The following is a 12517-nucleotide window of genomic DNA, read 5'->3' on the forward strand; positions in this document are numbered from 1 at the left end:
GAAGGAAAGTCATAACTCTTCTGTATTTGGAATTCTGCCTTTGGTTCTGCCACAAGTAAGACTCAAATTAAATTTTAGGGACACTCACATCTTGCATTGTATTAAGCTTGACTGTCCACACAGCTCTGTGCCCTGTGTTAGTGCTGCACTGATCTCAGACTAATGCATCCTGCCTTTCAGAAAGTCCATCAGCTCCTGCTCAGCAGTCCCTGAATATAGCCATAGTTCTGTGAGAGCGGCGTGCCGGAGTAAATTCATGCCTGTTTAGGTCCAAGCAAAATGAGTATCTGTTTCAAATACACCATGTCCTATCACACCTATTATGGAATACTTAAAGGAAGATTTGCTGTATTCTGTGTAGCAAAGACGATTCCTTTCTGGATTGATCATGCCCTATTTGTTTAAAAAAAAAATACTTGCTTGTGAAAATAGTGTCGGTGCTTTTCCTCACTTTGTCAGGATTCTTGTCTGTAAATGTACTAGAGCCTTTAGGGTGCTGCCACAAGTCCTCTGCCCGAGAGCAGGCAGGGGAGGGTCACAGATGAACACACACAAGTCATAGAGGATGTAGGCTGTAACTGTGCAGTCAGGGAGAAAGCAGAGAAAAGCTTGTCCAAGGAAGCTGAAGGGTCTCAGCAAAGGCTCTGAAAGTTAGCCTGTTCCGTGTCTCCTTGTGAGTAAAGCATTAAATGTGGGTTGCCTAGCTTTGTAATCCTGGCTCAAACCTAAGTTATCTGGAGAAATTGGAAAGAAAAAATTAAGAAGCTGAATTCCTCAACAGCCTAAGTACAGCAAATTCAATTTGTTGTAGCTGCTTTATTTTCTTACTGAAAGGAACTAGGAGATTAAAATTTGATGTTTGATCTTCTTGGTGAATTCCTTTCCTAGAATGTCAAAACTGAGAATGCTAAATCCTTCTTTCCTTCCAAAGCTTTCATGGATCCTTGCTATCAAACCATAAGTCATGTCAGCCACGCTTTTATTTGTAGTGGGTTCTGTATGTCCTTGGTCTCCCTGAAGTTTGCAGCAGCAGTTTTAAATCCTTAGTATTGCAGTCTGGTCTGTTTTCAGCACCTTCATTTCTCAACTTGTCTGTACTTTTTTTTTTTTAAACTGCGTAGAAAAAAATTGCATCTTTTGACAGATGGTGGTTTGGATTTTACTTTTGTGGAATTATTTCTTTTGCAGTTTGGTGCAATACTGTAGGCCTGTTCTGTTTTACAAAGGTGTGGATCGACAGCAAGAAGGAAAGTTCTATTTTCTGTGAGATGGAAACCTGTGAAGGCATTGGAATTTCCTTTTTGCTTTAAAGTATAACTGGGAAAAGTTCAGCTGGATATAGAACATGGACAGACAGACTCCTGCAATTCAGAGTGGAGCATAGAGGGTGAGGCACAGCAAGGAAATATGCAGAATTAAACAAAATTGCAGCCAATGCTCTGGCATGATGGCGGCCACGCTATTCTTAGAATCCAGAGAGATTGCATGGGTTCATTGCGCAGCAGGAAGCCAGAAGTTTCTGGACTGATAGCAACCTGAGGAAAAATACTTACTCTGCAAGATGCAGTAGATAGGGAGGGATCTATTTTTAAGCCCTTGTATTTTCGTTTCTCATTCTGAGCTTTTAAAAAGTGATTTTAAAAGGTTTATATTAAAATCTTAAATTTAAAAAAGTTAAAAGCTTTTGAAGTTATCGGTGTCTTCAGGGACAAGATATGTTGGTATATTTACAGCAAAATCCTGGCTGACTCCAAGGTGAAAAATACTCATTTTTGTAAGGAGTTTCTCTTCTCTTTTTCTTTTTTCTCTTTTTCCTCTGTGTGTTAGAGAATCATAGGGACCTGGCTTTGTCCATTTTGGATACTTACTGACATTCTCTTGGTAATGTGTCCCCTTCTCTGAGTCTCTAATGTGTAATACTAAAAACTGGTTTTATGGTGGCACCTTTTCTCTTTTCTCCCGTAGCTACACTTGTTTGGATAAAGGCATTGCATAAAAGTAGCAAGCAAGAAAGCTTGAAGTTACTTGGACATCAGCACTTCATGCATTCCAAATTCCAGAATTTTTATCCAATGTAGCATGTTAAGGTTGGGAGCAGGGGAAGGTAAGGTCTTTCAAAATAATACAGAGAAGTAAGGAACCTTTCAGGGCCTCAGTGCAATGCAGTTACAAATGATGCACGTTCCCAGCAGGAAGGCATATTGTATGGATCGTGGAGTTTCTTCCTCTGTTAACATTAGCTGAACTGACATGAACTGCGGCAGAAAAAGAATCCTTAGAATACGCTTGGGCACGGTAATGCTAAACGACCTTTACAACAAATATCCATGTTTTCCTCTTTTAATTACACAAAGAGAATTCTCTCGTGTCTAGACCAGATGAACCTGAGCCTTTGATTTCATAGAACAGTTTGAGTAACTTGGTACTCACTTCAAATGGAGGGGATAGAAAACATCAGCTAAAAAACAGGGTGGGTCAATCGTGGTGCATAATTATTAACTCCTGGAGCACAGTCACAGAGACTGAATTCAATCTTTGTGCTTTATCCATTTAAGATAAATAAACTTGCATTACCATTTGCTTCTGAGAGTCCCAATTTTTCTTGTTTTATTTCTTAACCCTCATTTACTATAGATTTGCCTCTATATTCTGCAAGATACTGATGGGAAAATCTAGTATTTGGTAGTGCTTGTATGTAAATGAGAAGAGTTGAACAAAATTAATTTTTACATTCTTCTGATATATTTAACGCAAGTCACAAAGTTCAGTGCCAAACTAAATGGACTTTAAATAACAAAGAGTAAAAATAGACAAAACTAATTTTTGTGAGGGTGGAAGTATCGTGCCAGGTTAGAATGATGGGAAGAGGCTAGTTCTGTATTTGCAGAACTATTCCTTCTTCTTTGGAATTCTCCCAAATCCTTTAGACAAAATAAATTCATATTTAAATTATCCTAAATTTCAGTTTTATTTGGCTATGTTTATTGATTTACATACATGTGATCAAGAATTAAGTTTCATCCAGTGAAAAGTAATAAAAAAAACCATTTTATACTTTGGAAACAAAATTAAAAGTTTCTCTAAAATACAAATAGTTTGACCAAAAGAAAGACGTGTTACAGGTCAGTGTGCACACACACAGTCACAGGAATGTTTGGTTGGTTGGTTGGTTGGTTTTGGGTAGGATATTTGTAATAATGGGTGATGTTTATAAATTTAGGATACACCTTGGTTTTCTTTCTTTGAAATCCAGCTTTTAGGCTACAACTTTGTGTCTTGGGTTTTCTCAGCCTTTTGTTAAAATAAAACACAATTTATCTGATTTCTGTAAAGGCTTAAAGTAAAAAAAGCTGAACATCTGAAGTTGTAACCAAGATAATGGAGTGTAGTGAGTTACCTGGTTTCTTGAGCAAGAAGCTTTTATTAACGGTCTATTTGCATAGCAAGTGGTTGAGACTGAGATTGGTGCTTTTACTGTTGTCATTGAGATAGTATTATGCAGCCACTTACAAACTACTGAAAAATTTATTATTTTATCCAAATTATAACTCAAATTACAGTTGGCAGAGATTTTTATTTGCTGCCTGTTTTTTCTCTTCCCATTTCTCCATTTCCTACTGTCCTTTTCTCTATATTTGTGGGGTTTTTTTTTGTTTGAGTTATTTCCCCCCCTTTCTCCCCTTGCATCAGATTTTTGTCCTGCATTTTTTCATTCTACAATTGCCTTAGACTCTGGAGCTCTGTCTTACTGTTTGCTCAGTTCGGCAGTTCAGCTACCAGGAGGAACTTAACATTACTCGTGACTTGCTGCATTCTTCCCCCACTCCCCCCTCCCCAAACAAACAAACCACAATGTCATGGTCTTCTGTCCTGCAGAGTAAGTCAACATTCCCATATTCACTTTTTTGTAATTTGAAACATGGCATACTGGAGGAGTTTGTATGCTGATTTGGCAAATACCCGTATTACAGTTATGATGTTAGATAGCTCTGCTGAAACTCTTGCTGACTTAATGTGCAAGTGTTTTAAAGTTTAAAAAAGTGGTTGTTGAGTCAACCCAAAGTTTACCCAACCGTTTGGTGGTTAATGCTGCTGTTTTTGCTGAATCGAAGGGAAGTGCGTTAAAATAGGTTTTTTAAATGTTCTCTTAAAAGGGGTTCAGCTACAGACAGTTAATTTGTGGTTACATGACTGACATGGAAAAACAAATCCATTAATAACAAGCCCTGTTTGAGGGGATACTTACTAAAGATAAATTTGATAATCTGTCAAGAAAAGCCGTTGGCTGAGTCGTCCATTTTCCAGCAGAAAAGATCTGATAGTTGAAGAACAGAAGTAAAAGCTGCCCTTTACTTGACAAGCAACGAAAGTATTAGTATTTTTCTTAATTTCAGTCAAGACCTGCTGTCTGGGGAAACTGGTTGTGTTGTGCCTGCTTTCCTCCTCAAAGGAATCCGGCCTGGTTATTTGTCCAGGGACACGAAGAGATGTCAGTCAAGTACTGCAGTAGTATTTTAACGAGCACATGCAAAATGGACATACTGTAGTGTGTTTTGATCCATTCTGGATGTCTGTATTCCGAAATAAACATCTCCACTGTAATTAGCTTACTCAGGAGTCAAGGTGCTGGTATTTCTTGCCAATGTAAGCTCGTCCAAGTCACTCCAAAGGTCAAGGAGATCAAAGGCTGTATAAAATTGATGGCAGTAGTTTTATTACTGGAGTATATCTTTCAAGATCTCTAGGAGATAATAAAGGTGGACTAAAAGGATGGTTGAGGAAGCTTCGAGGGGACCCGTTCTGTGGTCCAACTAGTACCGCTGCCGTTACGCACGAAGAGGCCAGTCAGAAAGAGTAACGGAGTGTGGTGCAGCAGGATGTGCCTGCTTTTTTTCACTGCAGCGGCTGCCATTGGAAATTCTGCCAGGATCTAATTTGGGGAGTACCGTGTCTGTGCACAGGGCACAAACCTGAGAGAGGTGATATATTGCAGCATCAAAATCTCCTGGTAAGTAACTCATTTTCATACCTGCTGATCTAATTTCTCAAAGTCCAATGACATACCAGTCCAGAAAACTCACCGTCTTGCTGCAGTACTGACAAGTTGAAAGTTCCCTTTTATTTTAGACCTGCTCTTACTGATTTTGGTTATGTTCATATATGCTATCAATTTGAGTTTGCATTCCATGTTTTCTGTCCTAAATAAAGGTTTTTAAAGCTTGTTCTTTCTTATTTAAATGGTTTTCTTTTTTTTTTTTTAAGCTTTTTTTTTCACTTTTACTTTTCACTACTCAGGTAGTTCTTGAACTGGAGCACTCATCTGATATAATTCCCTTTCTCAGGGAATTAGTCTGTTTGGTTTATTTCCTGTCTTCATCTGCTGGTAGGAGGGCAAATTGCCAACTGGACTGGCATTTTCTGGATTTGGAGAAATTAAACTTGCAGGTAAGAAATTACTGGTTTTTCATAGGTATAATTGGAAACAGAACTATTTATTAAACAAGAACATCTGTGTAAATGAGTCTTTCAGAATAGGATTTTGATGGCATGACGCTGGATTTGATCCAGGGGAAATTGGAAATCCAATCCAGTTGAAATGGGACCAGAAATTTTATGTGGTTACCAGGATAAGGCTTTTCTAGATTAGCTTGGACTGAACTTGAGATTCATTTTTGTTTACTTATTTATTTTTAAATTTGCAGAGGTAATATAGTTACAGTTCAGTAAGTGACCAAAGGTAATCTTCTGTCATTCCCATTTTGCATGCAGGAACCCCAGGTACAGGCTGTCTTTTGTCCCCACCCCTCACTATGAATGAGTGCATCAAGTCAGGTGACAGTTTCCAGATGCAGAAGTCTGATGTGTTATATTCAAAGGAGTAACTTTTATCCTTTTGAGAGGTAGATGAGCTGCCAAAAGCGATGCCGTTGCAAACAGATCTGTTTCTGAGGTTACCTCATGAATTAAATTTAAATAAAAAATAAAAAAGACTCTTTAAAAGAAACTTTAAAACTTGACTGACTGTTTTGATGATCCATTTAATGAGTGGCTTCTACCCCATTGTCCTGGAACAACTGTAAAGGCAACATACGGTGGAGCAGGGATGGAAAAGAGCAAGAATTAGACAATTGCATTTCATTATTATATGTGTACCATACATAATTGTATTTGGTTTGTGCTTAAATAATCTCAGAATGATAAATCATGAAATAAACATCTCAAAATAATAGAAGTTGAGGAAATCAGCAAGTAAATATTCTGAGGACTACCTGACAGAGACAGAGCCCGTGAACACTAGTGGGGAGGGTTGCTATTTTAGATATACTGAATACTGTTTGGACTGATTTTATATATTCAAAGTTATTTTTACATATTTTTAAAGATTCAAAAGGAAAGCATAAAAGTTTTAATAGGAGAACAGTGACTTCTGTATCCTACTTCATGCTTAGTTTTCTTCCTGGGCTTGGTGGAGTGGTTTAAGTAATCATCTACTGGAACAGTCTTTAAACACTGTTATGCTAAAATCCCTGGAGCAGTCGGTTAGGCTTTGTTTCAGAATTTCTTTGTCCACACAGAAGGGGTGGAATTTCAGGTTACTATAGCATAAAGATTTGTGAGGAAAGCCTCAATATAGAAACCTACGTAAAATGTCAAAATTCTACTATTAGCAACTTGTCTGTAGATGTGTGGTTTTGTCATCTTTGCTCAGCATGTTTGTTTAGTAATAACACTGCTGCTGAGTTGTGTGGTGATAACATACAGGAGTTGTCCAGATGGGAATTTGCACTTCAGTGTTGTATGTGAATTTGCATTTAGTTACCCTGCGTATAGTTGCTAATATAAACTGTGTCCTGTTACAAAATTTCTGTGAAACCATTGAAGTCCTCCTGAATAAGGTGATGGAGTCTAACTGGCTAACCTCCTAAGAACTTGCTAGGCCAGTGTTTCACTTTCCTGAAATCACCCAGCCCTTAACAGGCCTGTTTAATGCTCGATGTACCCCATGGAAGTAGGGAAATTACATGGGGAAGTGAGTACCACACAGGACATGAAATTATTACGAGCTTTACATTATCAAAGTGGTTATTCCTGTAGACCCCTTCGAGACGATGGTGAGGGGGGAGATCCCAAGGTAGAAAAGTTCACTGTTTGCTTGCATGAACACTGGGGGAATTTGTCATCTGGAGAGGAGTTTCTTGAAAACAGTTTTGTTCACCGTGATCCTTCACCACCTTCTCTTGCAAAATTGCTGTGCGTCTGTCTCTGCTCTCAAACACAGCTACTAAAAATTCCTTACTGAACTCACTATTGTCTTACCTTGTTTTATGGGAAATTTTGACTCTTTGGGTGCTATGTGCCCTTACTGAGGTTCTTGTCTAAACAGTTCAGAGACCATCAGAATAAAAACCTCATTGTAAAAACAGACCTGTTGATAACGTTGTTTGTGAAATCACATAAATGTGTGCGTACCGTGAACAGTGTTAATTTGCTATGCAGTTTGGCATTTCAGATAGCAACACAGCACTTGGCTTTGAACTCCTGAGTACGTTCGGTACGGAGATACATAACGGTAGCTACTTGCTTCAGGCCAGAGAACTACTTGTAAAGCAGCGTTTTACTGCTGCCTATTATTTCGTGGATTGCAGGATTTATGGGCTAACAAGCAATCTTTCTTTTGTTTACTGTAGAGGTATTCTACAGCAGTATAAGGGTAGGTTGGAGGTTGCCTTGTACTGTCAGAAAAAGGCCGATCTTGTCTTGGAGCCTGAAGAACCATGTACTTTCTTTACTTCTGTATGACACTTGGCAGATGATTTCCAATATTGGCACATTAGCTTCCTCATTTCCACAATTTTAGAAAATTGGTCTGCTTCATGGGAATATGAGGCAAAACTAATTTGAACATGTAAGGTACTCTGTTAACACAGCTTCTGTAATTTAAAAAATCAGTCACTAGAAACTGTAAGGTGGTAGAAAATAGTATAACTATGTGTTATATTTTACCTGCAAGCATAGAATGGAACTAGTATGTCTGCTTTTTAGTTCATTCTGCAGAAGTAATGGGGGTTGTGTGTGTGTGAAACTGCAAAAAAAAAACTGGGGGGGTGGAAGGACAAGGATGTCACGTTCCCATAGTTGGTTTGCAAAACAGTTGGACTGTTAATTACCACCATGCCAGCAGGATGAACCTTTAGAATGCAGCTGACTTTTTTTTTTTTTTTTTATTGCTTTTGCAGAAAGATTCTAATTTCAACTTTTTCTCTGTTCCTAAATACTTCTCAATAGGTATCTCAGTTGCTTCCCCTAGGAAAAATGAACAGCTGAAGATGCTTTTGCAATCTGTTGGTCACTCAAAGTAGAACATCAACTTGGTCAGGACTATTTGTCCTGTGTGGTTTTTTTTTTTCTTTACCTTAAGGAATTGCATTTATTAGGTTGAGACTTACTGCTTTTTGTATTCACAGAACTGTGCTAAAGAATAATGACTTGAGATCAAGACAAGAATTAACGACTCACCTCACCAATCAGTGGCCTTCCCCAGGAGCTCTGGATGTCAATGCGGTTGCCTTGGACACTCTACTCTATAGAAAGCACAATCAACAGTGGGATGAGTAAATTGGATACTTACTTTGATTCACCTTTAGCGGAACAGGGAAACTCAAAATTATACACTTAGCATACTCTTAAATGTGTCCTCCTGGAATTACCTGTTACAATGTACAAGGATCAGTTGGCAGAAAAGATCGTTTTCTATTGCTTACCATAAGAATTTCCTTTCTTTTGGATTAATAAAAAGAAAAAAAATTGCATTAGGAAAATATGTGGTTTAGGAAATAAAAAATAAGTAGAGTTTTTAAGAGAAGAAAGATTAACTGCCTATGTTTGGTTTAGAAAACTCAGAATGTAAGATACCTAGTTAGATCTTTACCTCTGTTACTATTAAATATTACTTGCTTTGCAGGAAAAGTTTTCAAAGTCTGGACCAGCTTTCGGCAGAAGTTAGTCTCTCTCAATCCTCTCTGGATCCAGGTCACTCGCAGGACGGGAAGCGGGATGGAATGAACTTGTTAAATGAAGGTACAGAGCCAGTCTGGTTTATTTTGTTCTTCATAGCTCTGATCTTCAGTCCCTGAGAAATGAATTTTCAGTGTGAACAAAATACGCACCGAACAGCGTATTTTTTCATTGTTATGCAAATTGTTTCCATTTCCTGACGGACTACACTTCAAATAAGTTTGGATTTATGAAAATGCCCGCCTCGCACACCCCACACCCCCCAGTAATGATAAGCTTTCGTGCTGTATTTAAAGCAAGCTTCAAATATGTTGCACAGCCTTCCTTCTCCATCACGGAACCAGAGACAGCTCAGCTACAAGGAAGATCTTCTGTCATCTTTCTGCTCTCACTCACTCAAATCTTCTGAGTTCTTTAAGTTTCCGTTTTTGTTTCTTAAAAGGTTAAAGGCACTGGAATTGCAACTGCCACTGTCATTTTTTTGTCTTGCATTCAACATTCATCTGCAAAGATGCAGCCTGGCAGGGTTTCTGTTAAGACAGAGAGAAATCAATGTATGAACCATGCTAGTAGATAAATGTAATATGCACATAACCATCCCTCCCCCGCGCCCCCCCTTCCAAAATCTGTACGCTTATCGAAGTTTAGCTGCTCCATCTTGTGGGCAACTGTGAAAAGTAGAAAAATGCTGGAGGACTTCTGAAATAGTAGTATTTTGGGTACAGAACATAAATGGCTATAAAAATCCTTTTTGTATCCATCAAATGCTAATTCTGAGTACGGTTGACAGCACAGCCTTGGTAGTTCATAGCTGTAAAATTTCTTGGGTTTAAAATATCAAGGATGTAAAACTCAGAACTTTCTTTAAAACTGTCAACAGCCTTAAAATCTAAATTATTTCATGTTAGCTTAGAGAAAGTGAAATAGAACCAGCGTGGATATTATGGAGTTCTTGTGCAGATATACTTTCAAATGCTTGTTTTTCAGTATTAACAATTTGCACTTATGAAGTGGTTTATCTCCTGTAAACTGAAGTGTGGCAAAACCACTGATAATAAGAGTTTTGGTTTTGATTTCAAGACTGTCTTCAAAGGTAGAATAACATCTCACCTCTAAATTAGTGAGGTTCATCAGTATCTAGTCCTTAATATATTTTTTTAAGCCAGCATGTGATCCTATTGTTAAAATACCTCTGGTCTAACTCTCAGGGTGGCAGCTTTAATGAAAAGATTAGAGGTAGTAAACTTTCTCGTTACTATTAAGCCCACTGATGTAGTCAGATTTAGCTTCACACTTGTTGAAATTGGAGGCGGTGCCCCAACAATGTTACCCTGCTCTTTGTGCATTTTATGTCCTCCAGTTGAATGCAGTCTCTCAAGGGTACTTTTCATGGGAATAAAGATTTTTCTAAAAGGGAAGACTCTTTTTTTTTTTTTAAAGAGCTAATCTAGTTCATTCTTTAGGGAGACATTCAGTCATCTGAAAAAAGCTCAGTAGAGGTGAGACCTAAAATCTAGTGGAAGCTGCTAATAAGAACCATAAGTAATCCAGGAGAGCTACGTGGCAGGGTTTTTTTTTTTCCTAATGAATTCTTGGGCAGGGCACGGTTTGGCTTGTTTGGTTTTTTTTCTAACATCCTTCTCGTGAGAAAAAACAGGAGACACAGTTTTAAGAAATGTACTTTATAGATGTGATTTTAAAAAAAACTTTGGTAGACTGGTTTATCAGTAGAATCCTGTGCTTGTGAGCTGATTAAGTTCATTTTAATCTCTAGTTTAAGGTGATCTTTCCTATTCTGCAGGTGACCAGGAGGGACATGATGGTAAAACAAATTCTTTGTAATGCAGTTTATTAGTGGAGTTGGCACAAAATAACTTGAACGGATATTCTGAGAAGGGAAGGCATAAAATAAGCAGAGACATTGTCCAATGCAGTCTTACACCTATAGGTATGTTTCCTGTTAAGGGTCAAGTGTATTTGGATGACAGGGCAGATACTGGCGCTGCCACTCCTGCCCTGTTGGGCTTTTCCAGTGGCCGGAGCCTAATGCGCTTCCGACTGCCAAGGTTTAAAAACCAAAACACCTTTTTTCTAAAGAAACATATACCAATTCCAGTTCATTCTACTCCTTTCTGAGGGATTTAAAATGAGGTCTCTGGTACTGATGTTGTATTAATAACATCACTTCCAGTTAAATATAATGTACTCAGCTAAAACCGGTGCTTGAATTAGGAAGCTGTGTTCGCCGAGTCGTCAGCGGAGCCTCCCAATCTCCTCCTGTAGGAGACTGGCTGCAGCCCAGCCTGTAACTCACGGCCAGGGATCTCTTAGGGAAGGTATGGCATAAATATGTGTATTCCTGACTGCATTTACAAAGTGTGAGTGGGCTGAAGCAGCACTGTGGGATTCATCATAGTGTCGATGAACTAGTTTTTTCTATTCCCTCTTCTTTAATTTCTGTGGTCAGGTCATCTTGTGCTGTAAGAATTATTAACTTCATTCCTATTTTACTTAACAGGGAAGGAAGACACTCCATCGTTGCTTGGTCTTTGTGGCTCTCTTACTTCAGTAGCAAGCTACAAATCTCTCACAAGTCTGAAATCAAGTGAATACCTTGCAAGTCCCACAACAGAGATGACAAGCCCAGGCTTAACACCATCTTGAGATACACACAAGAAGGAAGAGCTTTGTGTTGTATGCATTTGGTTTATGTTCCATAAAATGACTTGCAATGAAGACTGCTAGTTCTAAGTTAAAAAATAAGCTGCTTTATTTTTTCTTGTCATGGTTACCTATTTAATTCACAAATTCCGTCAGTTTTCATTCAAACTTTTCCCCCCCCCAGAGGACTTTTCAGATGTTTCTGTTTTAGTCTTGAATTATTTAAAGCTCTTGGTCAGATACAAGACATATAATCTGACGATTATGACTGATTTTTAAAATGAAACAGTTGGAAATTAGTCCCCTACTTAACTGCCATGACCTTTGTTTCTCCTTGCAATGGCCTGGCCCTACTCTAGCCACGGTGCTTCTCTGCAGTGCTTTAACTATCTATCCACCCTCGCAGAACACACAGGGAATCCTTAATGCCAGTCTCTGCAGGCAAAGACATATTTTACCTAAAATTCCAGCTTTCCATCCGTGTATGTTGCGTAGGACCTCAGATAGCATATTTAACCTATCAACAGCTCTTCTCAAGTTGACTCGGTGTTAGATTTTGCATTCCTGTTAGTATCATGGCATGTAGGAGACGTCTGAATCACACTGAAGAACCACGCTCTTACTAATTCTTGAAGTTGCATGTGAATAAGAAATGTAAGTTGATCACCTCAATTCAGCGAACAGCAATTAGTCTGTGGCGAGGACAGTCACTAAATGCTTTGGAGTGACCCCAGTTACAGATAATCAAACCTTACAGGAGAAATTTCTTGGTTTATTGGCCTTGCTTCAAGGATGGGGACTGAGGAGGGTGGGGTTAGCACCGCGGGAAGTTTGGATTGTG

At 38.6% G+C, this 12517-nt stretch overlaps 1 protein-coding gene across 1 annotated transcript in view; it reads left to right on the forward strand.

Annotated features, from left to right (window-relative positions):
* Positions 1–11993, forward strand: part of RUNDC3B (RUN domain containing 3B) — a gene marked incomplete at its 5' end in the record, with an annotated part of 38506 nt that extends 26513 nt beyond the window's left edge. Inside the window, 3 exons of the mRNA XM_010160415.1 lie at positions 8466–8612; positions 8963–9078; positions 11534–11993. Coding sequence (XP_010158717.1) covers positions 8466–8612; positions 8963–9078; positions 11534–11679 — 409 coding nt within the window. The remainder of the gene's footprint in view (positions 1–8465; positions 8613–8962; positions 9079–11533) is intronic.
* Positions 11994–12517: the final 524 nt, after the last annotated feature.

This window comes from Eurypyga helias, unplaced genomic scaffold, assembly GCF_000690775.1.
Source record: "Eurypyga helias isolate BGI_N326 unplaced genomic scaffold, ASM69077v1 scaffold32601, whole genome shotgun sequence".
NCBI lineage: Eukaryota > Metazoa > Chordata > Aves > Eurypygiformes > Eurypygidae > Eurypyga > Eurypyga helias.